Source organism: Pecten maximus, chromosome 3, assembly GCF_902652985.1.
Source record: "Pecten maximus chromosome 3, xPecMax1.1, whole genome shotgun sequence".
NCBI lineage: Eukaryota > Metazoa > Mollusca > Bivalvia > Pectinida > Pectinidae > Pecten > Pecten maximus.
Window position 1 is genome coordinate 30,327,438 of NC_047017.1, and position 27,065 is coordinate 30,354,502.

Here is a 27,065-nt window from a genome sequence, read left to right on the forward strand (position 1 = left end):
TATCACATAGTATGCAATATATCGCCAACAAAAGATCAAAGAAAAACCGAGGCGTCATTGGATAACTGAAGATACTGTTAGATATTCTGTTTATTACATTGTATAACAAAATATACCGAGGCAGCTCAATCTCTCCCAGAATTCATTGCGGTCCCTTCAACGTCTCACAAATATACGCCAAATCGTGACGGTATGTATTTTATCTTAGTCAAATCAGAAGAAGGTGATATTTTTCACTAGTACAATATGACTTTTAAAGAATGAATAATTTTAGATATTTCACTGGTAAAAATGTAATAAATGTTTATATCGTATATATATATTTAATGTAATAGGCCTATTAGTGGACGCGGGCATTGCTGCCTCTATATTCGTGTCAATATACAATCACAGGCGTTTGAAGTTCTGACTGCAAACTGAGATATAATACCATATAAAAGATAAGGGTATTTACTATAAAAAATATTTTTTATAGTAAATACCCTTATTTTTTATATGGTATTATATCTCAGTTTGCAGTCAGAACTTCAAACGCCTGTGATACTATATAATTTGAAATACAATTGGCTGTGGTGCATTTGTTACAAATGGAATAGTATTAGTCTGTTGGGACATCTTTCAGAAGTTGCTCAGTACGTTTCAAAATAACATTATATTGCTGCTAGTCAGTTTCATAAAATGTCATTGTGTTGCCACTTTTAGAAGCAGAAACAGCAGTTTTGCTGAACAAGCAGCAGGAAGTGATATGAAGCGGACTCAATGAAAGGTCAAATCCAACGAGAGGTCATTCTGTATTCGAGGACAGATTTGTAAACTTTGAAACCTAATCGCTAAAGAGTACCAATGGAGGCAATATTACCGACATTACCAATACACAATACATCATTTTGTCAGACTCGGGACTCACAGGCGCAGATACACAACACTTCGGGAATAAAGTATATAGCACCATGTTTATCTACAGAGAAGAGTTAATAGATTAAGATGGTATTTGTAACAAAAGTGTGTTACAAACGCATTTTAAGGCGAAAAACACAAGACCGCTTGTTACTGAGCATATTTTATTGTCAAGAAAAAACGTTTCCATGAAGACTACCACCAAAATAAACTTCAGTTTAACACATACAATGATTAAGTCGTTAATTTTAATTCACGAGACAAGTTTGTTTTAAAAAAATACTGCGTTAAAACATGCAAAACACATCCATACAACAGTCACACATCTAACAGGACAAGCCACACATATAGAGAAGTATGATAAAATGTATTCCTATTGTTTAGATCTGTGCTTCTGGCGTCAGTAACAAGGTCAACAAGCTAGTCTGATACATGGATGGTGTAATGGTACACAAAGTTACACTATGTGTATCCTGCTATAAAAGATTACGACTTAAAAATAGCAGCGCTTGAGGTTGGAAATACATAGAGTGCAGCACCATCGACCTGCTGCATCAAGACAATAAAAAGTAAACTGATGCTATCACAATGGTCTAGAATTTGAAATGTGTTACATCTATAACTGCAAAAACTATCCTTTTCACAGAGCTATAAACCATATTATGTCCTTTATCCTCAATATATAACAGCCACGGGCATCTTTTGGTCCGTGCCCTTTTGGTGCTGGCACCAGAGTTTCTGACGGATCACGTGTGACTTCCGGTGAACCAACACTCTCCCATCACCCTTATTAGCTTTAGAGACTTTGGTTAAATAACAGACTATAAAAATACAAATCAAAATTAAAGCTCTCACACTAAAATAATTAAAAACAGTAGTTAAAGCAGTCTTACTCTTGATATAGTGTATAAGAAAATGTACATAGGTGGGTGTTAAGTACAATGACAGAGAGATATGTAAAATTGACAAAACTCACTATCACCACAGAACTTACCTGTAATTAACTTGTCCAGGTATACAGTTTAATAACATTAACACTCACAAGTCCTATAGTTTACAAAAACATGTCCAAATTCATGTTATTGTGTACATCATGCAAATCTCCCAAAATTTGATGATATGTGGAACAAAACAGTTTTAGAAGGTGCATAAGGCTGATATTATAGTGAATTGTAAAAATTTAATCAAGGGAGACAATCGTCTTTACCTATAAACATGTAAACATGCAACACATAGATGACTCACTGCTGCATCAATCATTCTCTTAATAGGTAAAACAATATTACAGCCAGTTAGTGATGACAAGTAACAGACCTACAGGGTTACATATGATAATACTGTATAATTAACACCAACAAATAACAGCAGCATCCTCATAATGATCAATATTTATAAAAACGAAAGTTAAATACAAAATATAGAGACTGGCTTTAATAGACTTTATTTGCAATGCAATTATTATTTATTCAATTTAAATTCAAAACATCAAATTAGAAGCTCAAATGTTTAATGTCTTTATATCGTAATGTATGCAACATTTGGTATAAAACATATTAGCTTTTTCGTTTTTTCAATGATCACAATTACTGTCTGTTGGAGATATAGCTTCTCTGAATAATATTGTGTTTGACCTTTGGGCTAAATTTATTCTAATGTGCAAAATAATTGCTAACTCTTATTTGAAGCTTCAAACAGGCCCCAGGTCCATCAATATTCAGCATTGCAGAATGGAAAGAAAGTTCCTTAGCAAAGATATTTCAGTAAATCCAATGGAAACTTTTATGGACCAAAACAGTTACCCTGCGATGAATGTTTATCAAGCATACAAGTAAAAGGCAAAGACACATAATGGCATGGAATCCATGTTACATACCATTAGGTCCCTCAGGGCACCTGTTACACTCTATCTTACTGTCAATACAGCTTGAGAAGTCAGCAAAAAATCATAATTCAATTAAGTTTGGTATTCTGTTTTCTTTAAACCATACGTTGATATTAAAGATAAAACCTTTCATACATTTCATTCATAATTAGAAATTCTTGACATTTTCAATACTTTTATCATTTCTAATATTTTTTTTTTTTTACTCTTCATGTGTGTTGTGCTGGCTTTAATATATTATAGGGATTAAATATGATATATTAGTGAACTGAAATGTCCATTATCTTAAAGGTTATCTATCTACTGGTGATCTACTAGTAGCAGCTGATAAACATCACAGCCTGCTGATTATTCACAAACAACCTCCACTACTAATAAAACATACATATGTTTAGATTTAACAACACATACTATTTCGTTAATCTAATTAAATCATATCTATTTTCAAGTAAAAATAAAACTATCCTGAAAATAAATTATATAATTAATAAACAACTTAATATAAAGTTAAACATCTAGGGGAGGTAATACTAGGAATGCTAAGGACACAAGGTATAACATTGGGTTTACATTGGGCATTAGTTAGACTTTCAAACATGTACGTGACCTTGATATGACATTTCCCCCTCCTCTCCAAACACACTGTTTATGAATTCTTTTGTGAAAGGTTATGTTCCTATCAGGAAATTCATTTTCAGAAAGTCTCTTTTCAACATTTTTAATAATATCTAACAAACAAAAATTATATAAGTGGGCACTTACAGGGTATATGTTATCTGTGTTATTGGTTTTTACTCAACAGAAGCTAAATTAAAATTCTTACGATATTCTCCGATATATATACAAATAAAACCAAAACGAAATGGAAATCAATCCTAATTACTAGATAAAATCTGTGAAATATGAAGTGTGAGTTGCACAAAGAATATTCATTTGGTCTCGGGTAATTTTCACATGAAAACACTTAAATATGGTTTGAATTCCTTGCTAATCTTCTTTTCAGTTTTTTATCTTGGAGTAAATTAAGTTTTTTGTACATTGCTTTTCTTTTGTTTGATACTGAGTTAGTCACTTCAAAATCTTCAAAATTGTATGCATCAATGACAATACACATACATTGATGCTGGGGGCAGATAAAATTGTTGTCTTCCTTTATAATGCATCAAAAGAATACACAATAAAAAAAATTAAAACCAAATTTCAAAAAAAAAAAAAAAAAAATTACTGAAACATGTTCAACCCCTGACAAAATCTACAAACTTCCATCAACAGACAGCATAACCATTTAAGTTCGTTGTAGGGATGGGGATATAAACACATCTGTATTGACTAATCATAGATAACCAACATTAATAATTACTATATGGTAAATGCCAAACTGCAGTAACGAGCAAACAACCTAAATATATTTATGATTGTCAAGCTAAAATTATAACATGCCACTTGGTCCTGGCTTCAGTTTGACCACAGGATTGATAATGGATCGCCAATAGACAATTTGACCAAAGGATTGATAATGGATCGCCAATACACAATTTGACCAAAGGATTGATAATGGATCGTCTATAGCCAATCACCTACTTTTTTATGAACTGTTTGATACAATCACTAAAACGCCTCCAGTTCCTAGAAACATACTGAGCAATGTTTTATAAAAATGAATAGGGATATGTCAGTAATGATGATTTGTTTACCCTCCATCACACAGGTATAACCGAGTCGGCCAGTTTGGCGTGACCAACTGTAAAATTGATGATGGTTTACAAGGTTGTGTAGAAAATGGAAATGTATTAATCCTTTTGGTTCCAAAGTGATTAATAACTTAATTATGGAATATGAGGGATCAGGATGTATGATTATAAAATTGGTCCTAGATTTGTTACTCAACATTAATGTGAATTCGATACAATGAAAGACCACACTCTGATAATGCCCATTCCTCCTCACAAGATATATCAATAGATATCTGTGTTCTTTCTACTAATGCACTACTACACAACTTAAATTACTCGACTAGCCATCAGATCTAATTATTTATTGTAGTATCCCCTTTCTCCAAATCATTAGGCAATGCCTTGCAAATTGAGCATCTTCTAAATAGCTGTACAATGAAGTTTAGCCTATAGCAACATAATATTTCAAACTGGAACACAACTGATTGCTAATTCCAATACTGTTTGTGTCCTATAGTAATGAAACGTTTATACAGTATTCCCAATCACACTTTAATCACATTTTGTTGAATCCATGGAAACTGTTAACCACTATCTAATACCTTGATTATGGCATCATTTACACAATGGGTGCAGCATTAGACCGTAGGATAATATATTTTATTCTATATCACTTTTACAAACATTGATACGTCCCAAAACTCCTGCACAGCAGGGATTGAAGTCCAGCTTTAAAATCACATGGAACAAACACCAGTGTCTGGTAAATCTCGTAGTTCTTCCTCAATAAATACTGCTACTGGCCATGGTAAAAATACGGATTTGTACTAAACTCTGCCTGTGTTTCGTATTTGTTATGTGCATAAGTGTGCCATACACATAATTACTATGGATTTTGTATTTGATAGAGAGGAGGAGAAGTTACAAAGTCATCTTTTGATGCAATGAAAGAGGAAGACAAGTAGAGATCTCCCTATGTAGATCTATCTATGCTATGTGAGGGAGGAGACAGGGAGACAACTGGAGATCTAACTATGATGTGTAACGGGGAGACAACCACAGATTTGTTTATGCTAAGGGGAGGGGGATGGACAACTGGACATTTTCCAATGAATTGTAAAGGGGAGACAACTGGATATTTACCTATGATTTATCAGGGGAGGACAACTGAAGATTTACAATATGGGAGGGGGGGCAACTGGAGATTTACCTATGCTATGTAAGGGGGACACAACTGGACATTTACTAATTCTATGTTAGGGTAGACAACTGGACACTTGCCAATATATTGTTAGGGGGAGACAACTGGACATTTGCCAATGTATTGTTAGGGGAGACAACCAGACCTTTACCAATTCTATGTAAGGGGGAGACAACTGGACATTTACCAATAGTATGTGAGGGGGAGATAACTTGAGATTTACCAGACAAGCTACATATAACACAGGACCCTGAGATGTAGTAAAGCTGTAACACACAATTATGGCAAAACCTGGAAAATTGATACAACTTGGATTTCATTTGACTTTTTGGCAGACCTTATCACATTTAAAGCTTTAGACTGCCGCGACATTGGTCCTCAGTTCCTGGAAACCTGGAAGCTCCACCGCTGTGAGGAGGATTCTGTATCACACTTGTTGGCAGTGAGCCCCTTACTCTTTGTCTGTACTTCTCGACTGTCCAGACATAGATCCAGGTGTTTACTCTTCAGCATCGCATCTTCATTGAACCGCATCCACACCTATAGTACATAAATTTTGAAAAATAAACATACAACAAATCTCCTGTCTTATAATTGTAAATTTTGTTTTTTAAGTTTGCATGATAATGACTAGTGTTATTATTTGATTGAGAGGAGTGTTTCATTGTTTATCTTGGCTATAGGAGGTTGTTCTATCAATTAACTTCAGTAAATTTTTGACTTACCTGTAAATTGTTGTTTTCCTGACACTGATAGAGTTTGATGGTATTGCCATCTGATGTTGATGTCAAGGTCAAACAGAGGTCAAGATGTCGGATCATTCCATCTTTGCCAAGTGAAAATTCCTGTAATCATTTAATCCATATAGTTTTAGCATTGTATAATGATAAAGACAATGCATATATACACCGTTAGAAAGCTACAATACCAAAGGCCCATATCTTTTATGATGAAATAATTAGTGTCCATTATTGTAATTCTGAGAATGACTTGATGCAAACTTAGAAACAATAGGTAATCTGAGTAAACCGTCATACCTCGAAAATTTGTTACATAGACAGTGTAAGTACAAAAGCTGATATTTCAACACTTCCTTTTTTATCATAGCCAAGCCAGTGCCCCAGTGTCTGAGGTAGAAGGGCTAGGCATGGCCATGTCTGGTGTAAATAAGAAACCTCAGTGTGACATGGCCATGTCTGGTGTAACTACAAAATCTAAATGTGGCATGGCCAAGTCTGGTGTAAATAAGAAATCTCAGTGTGGCATGGCCATGTCTGGTGTAAATAAGAAACCTGAGTGTGGCATGGCTATGTCTGGTGTAACTAAGAAACCTCAGTGTGGCATGGCCATGTCTGGTGTAACTACAAAATCTAAATGTGGCATGGCCAAGTCTGGTGTAAATAAGAAACCTCAGTGTGGCATGGCCATGTCTGGTGTAAATAAGAAACCTAAGTGTGGCATGGCCATGTCTGGTGTAAATAAGAAACCTCAGTGTGGCATGGCCATGTCTGGTGTAAATAAGAAACCTCAGTGTGGCATGGCCATGTCTGGTGTAACTAAGAAACCTCAGTGTGGCATGGCCATGTCTGGTGTAACTAAGAAACCTCAGTGCGGCATGGCCATGTCTGGTGTAAATAAGAAACCTCAGTGTGGCATGGCCATGTCTGGTGTAAATAAGAAACCTTAGTGTGGCATGGCCATGCCTGGTGTAAATAAGAAACCTAAGTATGGCATGGCCATGTCTGGTGTAAATAAGAAACCTCAGTGTGGCATGGCCATGCCTGGTGTAACTAAGAAACCTCAGTGTGACATGGCCATGCCTGGTGTAACTAAGAAACCTCAGTGTGGCATGGCCATGCCTGGTGTAAATAAGAAACATCGGTGTGGCATGGCCATGCCTGGTGTAAATAAGAAACCTAAGTGTGACATGGCCATGCCTGGTGTAATTAAGAAACCTCAGTGTGGCATGGCCATGTCTGGTGTAACTAAGAAACCTCAGTGTGGCATGGCCATGCCTGGTGTAAATAAGAAACATCGGTGTGGCATGGCCATGTCTGGTGTAAATAAGAAACCTAAGTGTGGCATGGCCATGCCTGGTGTAACTAAGAAACCTCAGTGTGGCATGGCCATGTCTGGTGTAATTAAGAAACCTCAGTGTGGCATGGCCATGTCTGGTGTAAATAAGAAACCTCAGTGTGGCATGGCCATGCCTGGTGTAATTAAGAAACCTCAGTGTGGCATGGCCATGTCTGGTGTAAATAAGAAACCTCAGTGTGGCATGGCCATGTCTGGTGTAAATAAGAAACCTCAGTGTGGCATGGCCATGTCTGGTGTAAATAAGAAACCTCAGAGTGGCATGGCCATAGCTGGTGTAAATAAGAAACCTAAGTGTGGCATGGCCATGCCTGGTGTAACTAAGAAACCTCAGTGTGGCATGGCCATGTCTGGTGTAATTAAGAAACCTCAGTGTGGCATGGCCATGTCTGGTGTAAATAAGAAACCTCAGTGTGGCATGGCCATGTCTGGTGTAAATAAGAAACCTCAGTGTGGCATGGCCATGTCTGGTGTAACTAAGAAACCTCAGTGTGGCATGGCCATGTCTGGTGTAAATAAGAAACATCGGTGTGGCATGGCCATGACTGGTGTAAATAAGAAACCTCAGTGTGGCATGGCCATCCCTGGTGTAATTAAGAAACCTCAGTGTGGCATGGCCATGTCTGGTGTAAATAAGAAACCTCAGTGTGGCATGGCCATGTCTGGTGTAAATAAGAAACCTCAGTGTGGCATGGCCATGTCTGGTGTAAATAAGAAACCTCAGAGTGGCATGGTCATAGCTGGTGTAAATAAGAAACCTAAGTGTGGCATGGCCATGCCTGGTGTAATTAAGAAACCTCAGTGTGGCATGGCCATGCCTGGTGTACAATGTGGCTAGAAAACTCTTTTTTTTCTGTAATTATACAACTGATCTATTTACAGAGAATGTTGATAGTAAGACACCAAGGGGACATGAAATAAAGACAATTACCTGGTTTCCTCCAGCAAAGTGACAAGGGAAGACACCGAGTGTGCCATCAGCAAAATTGCCCAACGTGTCGACACACATGGTATCCTGCTGGATACAGCCAAACGCCACATCCTGGGTGTTTGGTACCCTGTAACATACACACATTTAACGTCTGAAATTTGATTTCTTTTACTGTATAGTAATCCTAATTTCATAATGGAAAACTTAATCAATCACACTGAATTAAGATAGGTTTGGTATACAGCACCAAGTACGAATAAGAATATAAACTCTTCAGTGGTATTTTAAAGTAACATTACTTTCCATCGATTACTGTCCCAGTATCTAACATCTGACTACTAGTAATTAACAGGATATTATTATTAACTTATGTCAAATAACCATAATTCAACTGAAGTATATAGAGCATTATATTATGTTCACTGTCATATCAAGATCCCCAGTTTATCTGCATACGTAAGTAAATTTGATTCACAACAGTTACAGTTTCCAAACTGCCTTATAACCACTGTTCCTCGACCTAGTTCCATCTATGCATCAAACAATTTCTGTTCTGTTCATGGCTGAATCAATTAAATGCAGGAGCACATCTTTTAGTTTGTAATGACTTCATCAACAAAGTTTTAAATGGTTTACATAAAAACTGTAGGAGTTGTATGGACAAAATCATGTCTACAAACAAAGGAAAAGGGGCATAACTACCATTACAAAAATGCACAGATCATAAAAAGTAAATGCAGGTGCACAGGATCAGTGTGTGCTGACTACATCAGTGAAGGTTCAAAATGTTTTGGTAAAAACAGTGATAAGCAGGAGTTGTGTAGATATTATTTAGTCTACAATAATAACTAAAGGGGCATAGCTGCTTTCAAAATGGGTGGACCAAAAATATAAGACCAACTTCAGTATGTGAAGACTACATCTACAAAGTTTCAAAATGATTTGATGAAAACTTTGTTTCAGCAGGTATAATGAATACTTTGCTTGTGTGTGTGTGTGTGCATGTGCATGCATGTGCGTATGGAATCCTCTTAACAAGTACACTAGGTAGTGCAGGACCTACTTGAGCTCTGGGTAAACATTCTCCAGGAACCACTTGAAAGAATGACATTGCAGGTTTTCTCTCAGCTTCAACCTCTCTGAGATGCTGAAAAGGAAAAGCAATCATACCCTGTAATATATTGACATACTGTACACCTGTAAATGTCTAATGATCAATCTGAATCTAGAATTGACCAGAGGGGATTAGATTGACTCACTATACCACCAATTACGGTATTAACAAAAGATCAAATGTTTGTCATTGTCTACACTTTAATATGTGATGAATGTTAATTCAACAATTCATACCATTAGGATTTTTAAATTGAAATATAAAGTTATATAATATGAAAATTTATATAATTGTATGAATATGAATCGAAGCAATCAAGAGACTTGCATCAAGTGTTTATGTGTTGATGTTACCATAGTAACGAATGGCAATTTTTTTTTGTAAGAATGCTTGTAGCAGACATGTGTCTAGTGGGAGTTGTTGCCAGCCAAACATACGCTATTTTTTTTATTTATCCTATTTTTATGTTAAACCCCATTACGAATTTCCACATAACTTTTTCAGATTATTATCATTATATTTGTATCCTCCATAACCTAATCAATTAGTTTCATTATTGAATTGTTTTCTTATGTTCTCTATTTTATTAATTAGAATTTATAACCAACCAAAAAACAAAAAGCATCAACATTTCTTAGTTTTGTGTGAATGAAAATCCAAATGGAATTTAAATAAAAAGTAATATTGATAAAAAGTATGTGATATTAAAACACTTATAAACACTGAGTACATGGGTAGAAACTCACTCTCCAAAGGAAACCATGCGAGCCGAGGGCACAGCTGCGTAGTAGAACTCCTTATACTCATCCATCCACACCTCAGCTGCTCGCCGGGTGTTCCTGTGACAAAAACAATAGTGATGTCTCCTAATCGTAACAACTAGTCTTTATAATCAATGTTGTCTATCTTCCTTTGACGAATTAAATCCCCCTTTTAATAATACTGATAAAGATATCCAACATACTTAAGTCTGAACTGCATTACAATCCTGATGCTTATGTTGTAAAAAAGGACAAAAAAATGTTCTTTTCTTTCTCAAGGTGGTTTCTCATTTTTCAAAATATGATATTTTGTTTCATCAAATCATGGAACAGGCATTTTTGCAGAAACACATGGTGTTTCCATGGTTACTGTTTATATGAAGTGATAACAAACTGTTAAAAAAAAAGACCTCAAACCAGGTTCTATCAGATTACTAAACTAGGTACAGTTACATGCACATTCATGTATATACAATTAATGCCTGGCTATTCTGTAAATCACTTTGTATTTGCAGTAAAAATTTGTTGCACCAAGGACAAAATAGTGTCCATTGTTACCTAGCAAACACATTGCCACTTCCTCCTGGGAAGGTGTATGGGTGTTGTTTCCTGAAAACATGTCCAACTCGACTACAGGGTATGATCTCCAGTGATCCATGGCACTGCCACACTCGAAAGGATATCTCTACAATGATAAAAAGTAATGATGTCATTCATAGAAATACACAAAGTAATGATGTCATCCGTACAAATTATAAACAGTGACAGTGTCCTCCATAAAATACAAAGTAATGATGTCATTCACAGAGAATACACAAAGTGATGATGTCATTCACAGAGAATACACAAAGTGATGATGCCATTCATAGAGAATACATTAAGTAATGATGTCATCAATAAGGGAATACACAAAGTGATGATTTTATATACTATGAAAATACACAGCATGATGATCGAGGTCACAGTTCCAAATGATTAATATCTTTTACATTAGTCAACCCAATCAAAGAAAATTATGGACTTTCAGTTTCAGATTCAACTTCATAGAAATACCTAAGTACGACCATGCATAGTCAAACAGTCCTGATGTTTTCAAAAGGATTGTATTGGTAACATTTACCATAGTTATTATAATATATGTAGGAAATTGAATTGCACAATTGATAATGATGATGAAATCTCACAAAAAACAAAATTGTCATTATGTCTTCGACAGAAGTTACACACAGGAACCATGCCATTCTTTGTTAATCCCTAGCTAACATGTATAGATATTAAATAGATTAGATATTGTTTTACTGTTTTAGCTTAATTATACCATGTAGGAAGCAAACCTTAACTACATTTTCTACAATCTTCATTTCTGAGATCTTAATTAAAATACAACACAAACCTAGATTTTCACCACCCCAAACATCCATTTTCATGTCATATTTTCCAAGCTCATCAAACCAACTCTTTTCAATAGTGAACAAGCCTCCAGCTATCATTGGCGTTCTGTAAGTTACAAAGTACCATGATTATAAATCTCAGTAAATTGTATCTTTAATCTAATGCATGTTAAACAGAAGAAATAAATGAAAAACAGGAAGCATGAATATAAATTCAGTGTAAGGAACTGTTAAGTTTATATTAAGGTATCTGCTTTTATAATTAAAGTTGTACATGTATATTATATTTTTCTTAGGTTTACACATGTGATAGAATGTTAGTTTTGTAAGAACAAACCTGATTGGCTGTATATAGGTTTTAAGTACCTACCTGATTGGCTGTATAGGTTTTAAGTACCTACCTGATTGGCTGTATAGGTTTTAAGTACCTACCTGATTGGCTGTATAGGTTTTAAGTACCTACCTGATTGGCTGTATAGGTTTTAAGTATACCTACCTGATTGGCTGTATAGGTTTTAAGTACCTACCTGATTGGCTGTATAGGTTTTAAGTACCTACCTGATTGGCTGTATAGGTTTTAAGTACCTACCTGATTGGCTATATAGGTTTTAAGTACCTACCTGATTGGCTGTATATAGGTTTTAAGTACCTACCTGATTGGCTGTATATAGGTTTTAAGTACCTACCTGATTGGCTGTATAGGTTTTAAGTACCTACCTAATTGGCTGTATAGGTTTTAAGTACATACCTGATTGGCTGTATAGGTTTAAGTACCTACCTGATTGGCTGTATAGGTTTTAAGTACCTACCTGATTGGCTGTATAGGTTTTAAGTACCTACCTGATTGGCCCTATGGGATTGCTGTTCCTCTTGTTTCTTTCTTCATATGTCATATAGTCCCATTTAAAAACAAGATTCCAGTCAAAACCTACAAAACATTTACAAGGTACTTTTAAAAAAAATTCTCTAATAACAAAACTTGTCACAGAAGATGGTACACATCTTTATAAATATTCAATTTGGTCATGACAGGTCAATTCCACATTTCCAATATTTGTATAGGAAGATCTAAACTAAAGTTCAACCATTATAAACAATAAGAAAAACATGGAGTGTTACACCCTACACACACAACACACATTGTTTTTTACTTGTATGTGCTATACAGTATGTATTAAAAGTTCCTTTATTATGAAAGATGTGCAAGCAAGGACACATTGTCAATACAATAAGAAATCAAAAGGGTCATGAAACTAAAGAAAACATGGAACAAAGAAATAGAAATAAAAAAGAAATAAAAATGAATGAATGAATGAATGAATGAATGAATGAATGAATGAATGAAATGCCATCCTTCCTACGACTGCATTATACGCCTTTGTGACCATATCCAATGGGTTTTTTTTTTGGTTTTGTTTGATATTCAAAGTATTCTAAATAGACTTGGACTTGGTAATAATTATCCCAAAAAAGTAGACCACAATGGGGTAGAATAGTGAAACATGTCCAAAATTTCAAAATACAGAAATCATTTTCCAAAATAAAAGCCATGTTTTCGTTAGACCCACATGAATAGTTTGGCCAAAAATTAGAACAAGCTAGAAGACATGATCTAAATATATTGTAGACCACTGAAGATTTGCACCTAAACTTTAATCAATCTGCTGGATAGACAGACAGACAGACGCAGACACTTAATAAAAAGTTAAAGGAATAAATTATAAAAAGACTGAAGTGAAGCTACATGTGTATAAGATAATATCGTTATATAACCATAATTTCAAATGTACAATTCATTTTAATTTAAATTCCCCAATTTAAATTTACCTATTTGCATTTTTGATTGTTTTACATGTAAATAATAATCATACAGAATTTAATTTATTTATAATATATTATATCATTTAATGCTAAAAGGCAATGGAATACCATAAGATGACCATAAAATATATTCCTCATGCAGTTGATAAAACAAAGGCAATCCCCAGCATTAGTATATACCTCATCATTCAAAATATAGGCAAGACCATAAAAATCCCACAGCCGAGGGTTAAAGAGCAAATGGGGGTAAAAAGTACAAGAAACACAACATACCTGCTCATAGGATCTTATATACCTACAGAGATGACCTTGTTGAAAATTAAAACTGGAGATCTGATTTTGAATCTGACTACATATATTCATATAATCAAATAATGTCCGGATCTCCATAAACGCATTGGATCTAGCCTTCACAAAAACATCATAATTTTTAATTGATATTACTATATATTGTGTAACGCAAAAACGTATGAAACTTAATTTAACCTTAAATATTATGCAAAAAACAGGAATTTCATCTAATAGTATCAAAAATCGGTAGGTAATTATTATTGGTATGCCAAAAAGTGGAATGAAACTACGCCCACATTCATGTGAAATCAAACGCACCTAGTAAGCATGACCAAAGATGTCAACAAAAACCACAAGGCAGTGGTCATACCAGGGGATATAGGATCAAACTGTATATAAATTCGACAATTTTGTTGCTGACAGATCAAGCTCCCTCTCTGTCATATGCCTATCTGATTTTCTGTCAAAACAAATTGAAACTAAGGACGCAGTAATAAACATCTGTATAGAGGATATGTACTGTGTTGAAATGGACTATGTTTTGTAGCATTCTTGTGTGTACAGGTGTACATCCAAAACATCTTGGTATCTTTTGTTCAAGAAATGTTCTGGTAAGATATCCAGCTAACACTGTATCACATGTATTTGCATCAGTTGAATATTTTAGCAGGTATTTATACTGTATGTTTCTTAACAATCATGTGTCAAGTGAAAATGTTTATCCATTGTTTCATGACAAGAAATGATCATATTTGTTTAAAGCACATTTTAGTGTAAATTACACTTGTGGTCACCTCTGAATTTAAGCAGGTCCAGCTATCAATTTTAGGTTAGTGCTTTGCTTTTGGGATATCGTTGATAATAGATGCATAATCAATTAGCTTTGATTTCATTCAACTAAAAATATTTCTTCAATTCAATATGATAATGTAGGTGAAAGTAAATTACTGTAAGGTATTTTTTATTAATTTATTCAACCTGAAAGTATTTTCCCTAAATACAGAACATCATTTTCACACATGATTATTACAGATGTTAATAATGATATGCCTTAATCACAAATAAACAAAAACAGTAAAGTGGCACAGAAAAATACAGGGACCTAATTTACATAAAACATTATCAATATCTCCTTAACAACAGATACTCAAACCACTGTCTGTAACCTTATTCAATATAGAAAGTCACTGACAGGTCAGTGTGGTTTGAACTTTGACCACTCTTATCATTGAACTCGAAGTTGATGCCCCTTCAGATAATTTCCCTCCCACCTTGATTCCCTTAAAAGTTAAAATGCATTTTGTTACAACACTGTTACTTACCTCCCTTGAGATCAGCTGATGCTCCAATGTATTCAAAGTTATCCATGTTGATTACATCAATGATTGGACTTACTACGCGATGTTTATCCTGTAAACAGACACAAAACCTATAATGAGCGGACTTACTACGCGATGTTTATCCTGTAAACAGACACAAAAACTATAATGAGCGGACTTACTACGCGATGTTTATCCTGTAAACAGACAAACATTATATAGCTACAAGAAATGTATCCTGCAAAGAGACACAAACACTATACGAAGAATGATTTAAAAGCTCAACATAAAATGTGATTACACATGATATATCATTAAGACATCGGCTTTGGAGCCAGAACAACATTATCATTTTTTGTTTGTTCTTTAATTGACTGCATTGAATCAATGCTGGAACCCTATAGGAACCACTATGCCATATATTAGCATCTTATTACAAATAAATAATATAAAGATTAATCTCATGCACATGAGCATTTAACTGACCTCGGCCACACGCTCCAAAAGTGGCTCCAGCCACTTCTCGTTACATTCGCAATGGCTGTCAAGGAAAGTCAGCACAGTTGCAGAGGCAGCATCAGCACCCTTGATTCTTGACCTCATCAGCCCTTCTCTCTTGTTGTTACGAATCAACTTCACCTTCTTGATCTTCTCCACTTCCAAGCCATCAGATGCTGTAGAATAGGGCAAGGAAATATTCAGAATATAGCATTATATATATAGACAAAGATTGCATACTTACATGCGTTTCAATTTAAAATATTGAGGTCATAAAATTTTATTAGCATACATAATGGCAATCATTAGTAAATTTGTATCAGGTTCAAGGAAAACCTGGAATGTAAAAAAGACTCCTGATTGGAGCACTGTGATGCCATTGAATTGTTCCAGCTGTTACTGGAGGCCACCCCTGGTGTCCCATGACCTCTATCTCCATTACTTACTATCCTCACTAAACTTAATGGAGGTTACCCCTGGTGTCCCCTTGTCCCCGACCTCTCTCTCCATTACTAACTATCATCACTAAAGTTACTGGAGGTTACCCCTGTCACCCTGTCCTCTGTCTCCATTACTTACTATCATCACTTAAGTTACTGGAGGTTGCCCCTCGTGTCCCCCTGTCACCCTGTCCTCTCTCTCAATTACTTACTATCATCACTAAACTTACTGGAGGTTGCCCCTCGTGTCCCCCTGTCACCCTGACCTCTTTCTCCATTACTAATTATCACTAAAGTTACTGGAGGTTACCCCTCGTGTCCCCTTGTCCCCGACCTCTCTCTCAATTACTTACTATCATCACTAAAGTTACTGGAGGTTACCCCTGTTGTCCCCCTGCCCCCCTGACCTCTATCTTCATTACTTACTATCATCACTAAAGTCATCCACTAGTATAATCTCTGTGATGAGATGAGCCGGACTTTTGTTGAAAACACTGTAAAAACACCAGATTAACTAATTAATTATAAGCAAAATTTTAAAAATTAACATGATTATGACTTTGGTAGTATGGTTTTCATATAAATGTTTATGCCTTTTGGTTAAAGACATATCAAAAGACCCTGGCTGTTCACGGGGCGATAAACCCAAACCCAGCCATGCAGTAAAAAACATATCAGAGGTGTAAATGTTCTATCTCCAATACTTGCTTTACTGCAGGCAATTTTTTCTTTGAAAAATCAGTTGAACTATGCAGACTATCAAACTTAATATTTTCTCTAGTCCAAATGAATCTCTTTAACAACGTTGCTGTAATTTTATCTAATTTCATCAAACATCTATCATTTGATTATATTGTTAACTGACAGCAAATGGAAAATGTAACCATGGTCAGATTTTTAGAATGATTATTTCAAATAATCTTATTCATGAACCATTGAGTAGATCAGTATGTTTAGGCTTCTAAAAAAAATTATACATTTTACAAACAATCAAGAATCTGTTGTTTCCATATTACTATTCTCACATTTTTTTTAACTCTTATTGGGTTTGCGAAAACCTATATGGAACACCAAATGAACATACCTGAAGATAGTACGGATGAGAGTGGACCTGGCCTCGTTATGGAAGGTGATGATGACTGTAGTGGGGGGTAGGTCTGTGGCGAAGTCAGCAGATTTACACCTGTATCAACAGTAAACACAGATAAACACCTGTATTACATCAACGGTAAACACAGATTTACACCTGTATTACATCAACAGTAAACACAGATTTACACCTGTATTACATCAACAATAAACACAGGTAAACACCTGTATTACATCAACAGTAAACACAGATTTACACCTGTATTACATCAACAGTAAACACAGATAAACACCTGTATTACACCAACAGTAAACACAGATAAACACCTGTTTTACATCAACAGTAAACACAGATAAACACCTGTATTACATCAACAGTAAACACAAATAATCACCTGTACTACATCAACAGTAAACACAGATAAACACCTGTATTACATCAACAGTAAACACAGATAAACACCTGTACTACATCAACAATAAACACAGATTTACACCTGTATCCACAGTAAATGCCAGTTGTATATTCTATGATGTGTACTCTCTGTTTAGATTTTAACTGGTTTTTACTTTTGCATGATCAACAAGCTCTATCTACATTTACATACCAGTATTTAAGATTAACATGGAGTGGTGTCTTATTTCACAGTTACCTATTCCATGATACATTCAGAGTGACATCTGTCCATTACAAAATAATTAGTCCACAGCTCTATATTATTACTTACATGGAGTGGCGTGTGTCCATTCACACATAATAATAAGTCCACAGCTCTATATTATAACTTACATGGAGTGGCGTGTGTCCATTACATGACGACTACTCTTGACATTGTCACTGGCCAGTTGATTGAATTTGTTTGCAGAGTAACAGTCCTGCCCTGCCGTACAACGTTTCTTGTCAATGTATGCCTTGTCATCGAAATCTTGCCAATCTACATCATTAGGGCTGTCACTGAGCATCAGGTTGCCACCCTGTGACTGCTTCGCCCTGTGACCTACGATAGGTGGTTTGATCTTTTTGGGCATATCTGGTGTTTTGAACCCCATATCCATCTCAATATGGTTCTGTTTCTCGTCAAAAACTCCATCGAAATCTCGCACCTCCCTGGACTTCTGCAACAACCATATCACAAACACTATAATTTCACAACAGACAATAGACCACAACACAAATTATATGATAAAATGCAAAGGAAATGACGGCTCACATAGATATAACACACTCCCCACCTCCCTTATCAATAAGATAATTGATGTCCTGAGGTTTTTATTTTTATCTTTTCTTAAGTGGTCAAGTGAAATTATTGACCTTTAACCTTGACTGATGACCACCAAAATCTAGTCAGGTTTACTTCATGGTGTGATGGTATGATGTGAATCTGAGATACCTGGTACATCAGCTTTACATAAACAGATGAACAGACAAAATGATAACTACACATGTACAGTAATTTCAAATCACTTAGATTTCAGAAACAACTTACAAATAACCCTTTTCAGATATATTCCCAAATACAATGTATATGGTTTAGCAAATGCTGATTTAAGAATGACTTCAAATTTGTGAATGATGAGCTGTTAGAAACATGGATTCATCAGATTATCTGCCCCTATGGAATTTTCTCTATAGTACATAAATACGAGAGTTTTTGTGTCAGTGTCCCCATATATATAGAATCAACTGGAGCTAAGCAAAGAAAGATCCTATGGATACCGACGATGACATTGACTACGCAAGACTCCTATATCCATAACAGGTTGCTTCATATTAGCCCCCATTTTTTTTTTTTTGAGTCATGTGACCTGAAAAGTAACGTGATTCAGTTGTGTAATCCATACCCGAGTACTGGCTAGTTACACTTGTTACTCACAAAAACCATATAATAGATACATTTCGTACATAAACATGTAAACCTATGAATGAAAATGCTCCAATTATGCTTTTATTTTATGGTTGGAGATAGAGGCAAGTTGTTTTCAAAGTAAATAAAACAGCTGGCCATTGAAACAACCCCTGGAAGATGACAGGACTCCAATCGCAGACATGTTTATGCAGTGTTTAATGCTATGCTTGTTTATATTGATAACTTAGTATACAGTAATCGTCTCAGCAGCCTTTGGCGGTTTTCCTACTGCTTATTTTGTAATTCAATAAAATATTTTGCATGTAATAAACTCTCTGACTGTTATTATAACTTTTTTTAATAAGCAACTTTGCAATACAAAACTAGCATCAGAGTATTCTAACACATGTACTCGATCTTTGACCTATAGGCTAGCTGTACAATATGTAGGATGCCATTTTGTGAAGTTCTGCCATCAGTAATATGGATGGGGATGTCATTCAAAAGATGCCTAGATTTGAAGGTAATATGTATGATATGGTATACTTAAAATCAATGGAAATTTCTATAAGAGCAAGTTGTGATAATGAAGGAGTCAACATAAATGCCATCTAGAATTGTTCTTTTCATACAAACAATTGTGAAGGATTTGAATTCATAATTGACTCGATCTCCTCACAAATTAACGCAAAAATAAACCTCACATGAAATATAAGTAGTTCAGAGTATACATTCTCCTTTCCTAAGCTGGCGGTATAAATATGACCCCTACAGTCAAGAATCACTCTTTTATCGGTATGACAACTGCTGCACGACATGTATGACAGTCTGGCCTCTCCATCCGACAGTTAGGCTGGAGTTGTGGGTTCAATCCTAAATGGAGGTAAACTACTTGTCAACCTATTACAGACTTTATTCACATACAAGATTTTCAGGGAATCACTTAGAGTACCAACATGAAATACATTTACGATAAGTTATTATGATAACATGATATTTAAGAGACACCTAAAGTAAACTTACACCAGCTGTATGTATGATAGTCCCTGTCAGCCCTACCTATATCTGGTCCAATAACAATCTTATCTTTGATAACACTGCATATTTTCTGAGAAAAAAAAAATCAATTTTCAAAATAGAATTACGGACGTGTGTCAATCAAATACATATAATTAACTATGATGTATCAGAAAGTAAGCTGCTGTTAAACATATCTAATGGGTTTAATCACTTATCTCTGCTTAACTGTCAAATGTACAAATTATTGCCCCGACAGGTAAAACATTAATCATGCTGAGTATCAAAGCCGCCAGGTAAAACAGATATAGGAGATAGCACTAAGGGAAACGTTTAGCTGGAGGCTATACATCTCACCCACACATCGACATGGTGAGCTAAGCCTGACCTATAGGGAGGGGTTTTAATTCTTCTCATTAACATCAATTAATCAGGTGTATTACTTTGCCATAAAAGTAGCAAAAAACCTCTTTGATCGTACATCACGTTTTCTGTAATTAATGAAATAATGAATAAGGTTTACACTGACATTAATCTTATTGATACAATATACACCTTTTATTTTTAGAAATATATTTGATATCCTTCATACACTTAAAAGCTAGTCTTAAGAGGTCAGTCATATTTTAGCCCTAAAAATTGTCTTATTCAGAGATTATAGTATAGATGTATAAGGCTGATTCATTTGTACAACCAAAACTCTTCTAACTACATGTATTTTTGTTGTATTTATGAATGTGCTTTTTTTCATAAAAAATTTCACATATGTGAAGACTGTTTGTTTGAAGTATATGACTGTATTGGTGACTTCATATTGTGTTTTATTACATTTTTACCAGTGAAATATCAAAAATTATTCATTCTATAAATATCATATTTTTCACTAGTGAAAATATCACTTTTGCTGATTTGACCAATCAAATTAATGATTAGAAAATACCAAAATAATTGACCAATCAGAAAGCCCGACATATATGTCAGCACCTGGACAGGGGAAACTACTTTTTTTGTATGCAAACTTTTGCTGTAGGCCTAGTTAGCATACGGGGTAGGTTTTTCGTTGATAAAAAATGTAATAAACAGAATATCTGCGCACTCGTGAAAAATATCAAAATATTAGCCCCACTCGTGAAATATATTTGGTATTACTGAAGACACTGTTAGATATCCTCTATACCATGATATGTAGACCTACATTACTGAGCTAGCAAAATTATGTGTAAAGCATCTGGGGATTTAAGAATTTTACTGATTATTATGTGAGATAATTAAATCTAAATTATCTTTTTACAGAAAGCTATATTTTCTGTATATGTTTGATTTCAGTACATCAGTCCGAGAAAACTCTTAATATCATAAACAGGGAGTTAACATTTTACAGAACTCTTAATAGCACAAACATGGAATTTACACTTTACAGAACTCTTACTATCAGAACTCTTACTATCATAAAACAGCAGGTAAGTGTGACTAAATAATTGTGATGTATGAGTGACATTTGATGGTTAATGCACGTTAACAGTCATATATCAAGATAAATGAGCCCCAACCTGTCTCAGGTGTTTAATTAATTTCGTGTAGCATATGTCATGCTGTGCGTGCATGTACCTGGAAGTACAATTTGACAAAATGCAAATCTGACAATTTGAGGGCGAGGTGTTGGTCATTTATAATTTTCACTGAAAGCATAAATTTTGATTTTCATGATGATAATATATAACACAGTCATCCTCATATAGTCTAGATAAGATTCACCAGGTAAATCACAAATCATGTGTTCAGTCAGTACAATTAGAACACAGATACAGGTACAGCACTACCAGGTATAATACCAGGGTATCATATCATATAGAACTCATTATTTGCCTACAATTCCATATAAAGTATGATGCATTTTTCTAAGATGAACATGAACTGGACATTTTTATTATGCACTCCGACACACAGTCTGTCGCGCCTATTATCAGCCTATATGTCACTAAAGCCTTCCGCAGGGAAGTATTACACATTTTTATACACTCACCAATGGCAGCCAGCTATATGTGCACCAGCTGTAAGTGTCAAAAAGGTAAAAAAAATACCAATTGTACAGGACCTAGCCATAAGAACCTCCCCCAGGATACAAGATTGACCAAGCCACAGAAATACTAGACCTCACCCAGGTCAGGATACAAGACCTAACCAGAAACACTGGACCTCACCCAGGATACAAGATACAAGACCTAGCTACAGAAACACTGGAGTGGACCTCACCCAGGATACAATACCTAGCTACAGAAACACTGGACCTCACCCAGGTCAGGATATGTATACAAGACCTAACCAGAAACACTGGACCTCACCCAGGATACAAGACCTAGCTACAGAAACACTGGACCTCACCCAGGATACAAGACCTAGCTACAGAAACACTGGACCTCACCCAGGATACAAGACCTAGCTACAGAAACACTGGACCTCACCCAGGATACATGACCTAGCTACAGAAACACTGGACCTCACCCAGGATACAAGACCTAGCTACAGAAACACTGGACCTCACCCAGGATACAAGACCTAGCTACAGAAACACTGGACCTCACCCAGGATACAAGACCTAGCTACAGAAACACTGGACCTCGCCCAGGTCAGGATACAAGACCTCGCCCAGGAAACAGGACTGTACAAATCCAGACCACAAGTCCTATATCCAGTAATAATAGCTGCCATGGACACAGGACCTCACCCCAGGATACAAGACCTAGCCAAGGATATGAGAAAAAGGAAAACAGGTCCTTGCCAGTAGCCATGTCTATAAAAGACCTAGCCATTAGGATACAGGGCCTTATAAATTCAGGATACAGCATAGCCATGCATGGGTACAGGACCTCATCCAACAGATTCAAGGTCCTGTAAAGAAAGGTTGCCAGACTAAAATTCCTGACACACAATATTAATTAGAAATATCCTTATTGAGACTTCCACCTAACACCCTATACTATTATAAATATCCTTATTGAGACTTCCCCCTAACAGCCTATACTATTAGAAATATCCTTATTGAGACTTCCACCTAACAGCCTATACTATTAGAAATATCCTTATTGAGACTTCCACCTAACAGCCTATACTATTAGAAATACACCTAACAGCCTATACTATTAGAAATATCCTTATTGAGACTTCCCCCTAACAGCCTTTGGTTGGTCTGGTTTATTTTGTTTAACGTCCTATTAACATGCAGCTAAGGTCATTTAAGTACGACCTGTGACCCGTGTGTGCGACATGCATGCGTGTGGTGAGTGCGTATGTGTGTTTTGGGAGGCTGCAGTATGTGCGTATTAAGTCTCCTTGTGATAGGCCGGAACTTTTGCCGATTTATAGTGCTACCTCACTGAAGCATACTGCCGAAGACACCCAGCAGGACACCCCACCCAGTCACATTATACTGACAATGGGTGAACCAGTCGTCCCACTCCAAGTATGCTAAGCGCTAAGCAAGAGTAGCAACTACCATTTTTAAAGACTCTGGTATGTCTCGGCCAGGGGACAGAACCCAAAGCCTTCCTCACAGGGGTGAATGCTCAACTAAAGGCCAAATGTGAGGCATTGTCAAGGGAGACATTAGGAAGAAGAAAGCTGTTAAGAAAAAAGAGAAAAAATAATATCCCAAATTTAGTCGCCTCTTACAATCATGCAATGGGGGCAGCAGGTACAATTCTTACGCCCTACCTGCAGGGCAGCTTTATTGAGACATTCCCCTACATACTATAGTACCAGTATTAGAACTTTTTTATTGAAACATCCCCCTGACAAACACACTTTATCGGAAATATATATACACCTCGAGCAATAATTCTTCGTCAATACAAGTGCTAATAAGACAGCATTTCTAAAGAAGAAAAGGCATCACAGCATCCGGAACTGCTCTGAATAATTCAGGACAATCACATAATCATCTGTACTGAATTTGGTAGTGAAGACATCGAAAATGTATTTATAGTAAACACTGACATAAGTTTTGATCGAAGGTGGTTGAAATGCTTTGTACAAGATATGATGGTTATGATGGTTGGGAAAATGAGCTAGTTTATACAAAGCTTATCAGCAAGGGCCCCACGCGCACTGTGTGGCTGTGTGGCCCCATAATTAAGAAGCCATCTGTCTATTTCACTGAGGTTGACGATTGACATTTAAACTTTGCAAACATTTGCAAGGAAGCAGAACATTATATATGTACTATGATGTGACTCTTGTTTCCTTCCAACCATATTTCCTGGGCTAAACAGAAATGTAAGTACCAATACAATGCTCGTTAATTTTGTTAGCTTTGTTTTGTTTAATTAAAACTTCAAATATCTTTCCCACTAACAGCAAGCTTTAAGGGTCTCATTGTCAGAAATCCACTATGTCATAGACCTTTGGACCCAAATGACCTTGATCATTGACCACATGACCTTGAGCATAGGTCAAATGCCTCACTGGTTAATTCCAACCAATTTTTCTTTGTCGTCATAGCTTTTAACAGAATTTTAATCAGTGAACAAACTAAATCTCACCTTGACATTTAACTTGGTGACCTTGACCTATGGTCAGCTGATTCCATGTTTAATTTCAACCAACTGATTCATATCTTAACAAAATGTTCATCAACGAAGATATACGAAATTTTACCTTGACCTTTGACCCAGCTACCTGGACCTCTCTGACCCAGTGACCTTGACCATTCTTGAGTTCATTGTTTAATTACGACCACCTACTTCATTATGTCATATCAAAATGTTCATCTTTGAAAAGATAAAAAATTGACTTGACCTTTGATCCAGTGACCTCGATCTCTGAGCATTTGACTCCCTAATATAACTTAATTTGGCCAACTTTGCTTCATCATACTATTATAAAATGTTGATCAGTAAAGAGATTCTACTCTTACTTTGACCTTTAGGCCTAATGACCTGACATTATACCTAATTTCACTCCTACTCCCACTGGGACTCAAACTATTGACCCTAGCTTTACAGTTAGCTGTCCAAATTGCTATCAGAAATTTCCTATAACATAAAGATTAAAGGTACTGTTGTCAGAATATCCTATTTAAATTTCAAAACAAGCTGATATCAGATGTTAAAAATAAGTAATAATATCGATCATGAAAAAGGGATAAAGTTTTGTTATTGTGTAAAAACAGGTAAACATTCTTGCTAAGCTCTGTGACAGCTTCCCATCGGGAATCAAACAATCTCTCTCCACCTAATAATCAACACGCTCGCCAAACATCCAATATGCCATGCTGTATGTCCAATTTGCTGTTAGCACAACTAAAGGACATAGTGGTGGTAGGCATTTAATCAACATAAAATGAAATGTTACATAAACATATGTAGATTCACATAAAACAATGGACAAAACGTGACAAAAACTTTGTACAGAATATAGCCTATCACCAAATTCAACTTGCTCGCCCAGGAAAAACCGGGTCCTTGACTCGGAAACCTGTGTCCAAAAGCAAGAAATAATATTAAGACCCAAGCACAAGCCAGATTACTCCTGACTGACAGATTGGACTACTGTCATACTACACTCAAATACTCTACGAAGGAAATTCTGGTAACCAAAAAAAAAAAAAAAAACATATCCCATAATCTACAAAAAAAGAAGAAGGTGTTAATGTTACAGGAAAAATCTACGTGTCTCCACAAAGCCTGTTATACGGACGTCTACATTCTGTATAGTTATCTCCTCCTGATAGAACCATGTACTGGTTGAGGAACTGTTGAGGATGGGTCAGCATAGTAACCTTTTTGTGATATTTACTTAATTCTCAACATTTAATGTCGGGTTTAAATCCACACCTCAAACATGGATACTAATAGGGCAGTTTACAAAGGTCAAGAGTTATCCTTAAGAATAACATGGACAAATACATTTATTATCCTACTTCTCTAGTGATTAGTCCCCAGCTGACAGGTACTTCTACCGAGCTCTAACAAATAGTCCTCTTTGACTGGGGACCAATAAGATACTACATTGTATTAACTCCCCAGGTAACTCACTACTAATACATACTCTTGCTATTAAACTCTCGAACATTACGTGATTGCTCTCATTTAATAAAAAATTGGTTAATTTTTCCCGGGTGTAATGTTTAGGCATTACGAAATGATACCCAATTACTGTTCAAATCACGACTTCATCATTTGTTCAATTAGGAGGTTTACATCCTCATGGACAGCATGGTCAGGGTTTATAAAAAAAAATCTACAGGAGGACACCAACAGAGGAAAACAAAGAAGAGACAGGAAGACATGAAAATCCTAAGTATTGCAGGGGGAGGCAACAGATCAGTTTCTTCAAAGATCACCTAGATAGACTTTAGTGGGCATAGGGAGAAACCCTGGGTTCTCTGAGACACACACCCCTTCCAATCATCTCCTTTGATCAGCATGCAGTAAAATGTAGTATGTCCTATTTCTGAGTAGACTAAGTCATACTGGGACCAGTACATGCATGGCTTGACCCCCAAATCAGTAATTTCTTAGTTCTCTCAACATGCTGCAAGAAAGTGCAGGACTACTACATTGGTTTCCATGAGAAACTACATGTACATATTAATCAATTTATCTCTGTATTCTACTGACAAATGTAAGTCACATGATCATTTTGACATCTGACTGAACTTTAGTACTGATTTACAAAGCTAGATCTCATTTCTTATTTTGGAAAATCTTGTTTATTAACGATTTAACACCTTTGCTCCACAAACAAATCATTATTACTTAAATTATAAACAATATCCACTATGAACGGGAATGATTGCCAC

At 35.8% G+C, this 27,065-nt stretch overlaps 1 protein-coding gene across 2 annotated transcripts in view; it reads right to left on the reverse strand.

Annotated features, from left to right (window-relative positions):
• Window positions 1-1,044: 1,044 nt before the first annotated feature.
• LOC117323869 (polypeptide N-acetylgalactosaminyltransferase 2-like) overlaps window positions 1,045-27,065 on the reverse strand; it is a 30,309-nt gene continuing 4,288 nt past the window's right edge. The window contains exons 2-14 of one of the 2 annotated variants that reach the window (XM_033879372.1): window positions 18,193-18,518; window positions 17,398-17,496; window positions 16,740-16,807; window positions 15,862-16,049; window positions 15,379-15,466; window positions 12,785-12,872; window positions 11,947-12,050; window positions 11,112-11,238; window positions 10,539-10,631; window positions 9,742-9,825; window positions 8,679-8,805; window positions 6,379-6,498; window positions 1,045-6,193 (exon numbers count right to left, since the gene is read on the reverse strand). In XM_033879372.1, coding sequence (XP_033735263.1) covers window positions 6,032-6,193; window positions 6,379-6,498; window positions 8,679-8,805; window positions 9,742-9,825; window positions 10,539-10,631; window positions 11,112-11,238; window positions 11,947-12,050; window positions 12,785-12,872; window positions 15,379-15,466; window positions 15,862-16,049; window positions 16,740-16,807; window positions 17,398-17,496; window positions 18,193-18,518 — 1,674 coding nt within the window. In that variant the 3' untranslated portion in view covers window positions 1,045-6,031. Of the gene's footprint in view, window positions 6,194-6,378; window positions 6,499-8,678; window positions 8,806-9,741; window positions 9,826-10,538; window positions 10,632-11,111; window positions 11,239-11,946; window positions 12,051-12,784; window positions 12,873-15,378; window positions 15,467-15,861; window positions 16,050-16,739; window positions 16,808-17,397; window positions 17,497-18,130; window positions 18,146-18,192; window positions 18,519-27,065 lie in introns of those variants that run through there. The other variant, XM_033879373.1, reaches the window with a different exon arrangement.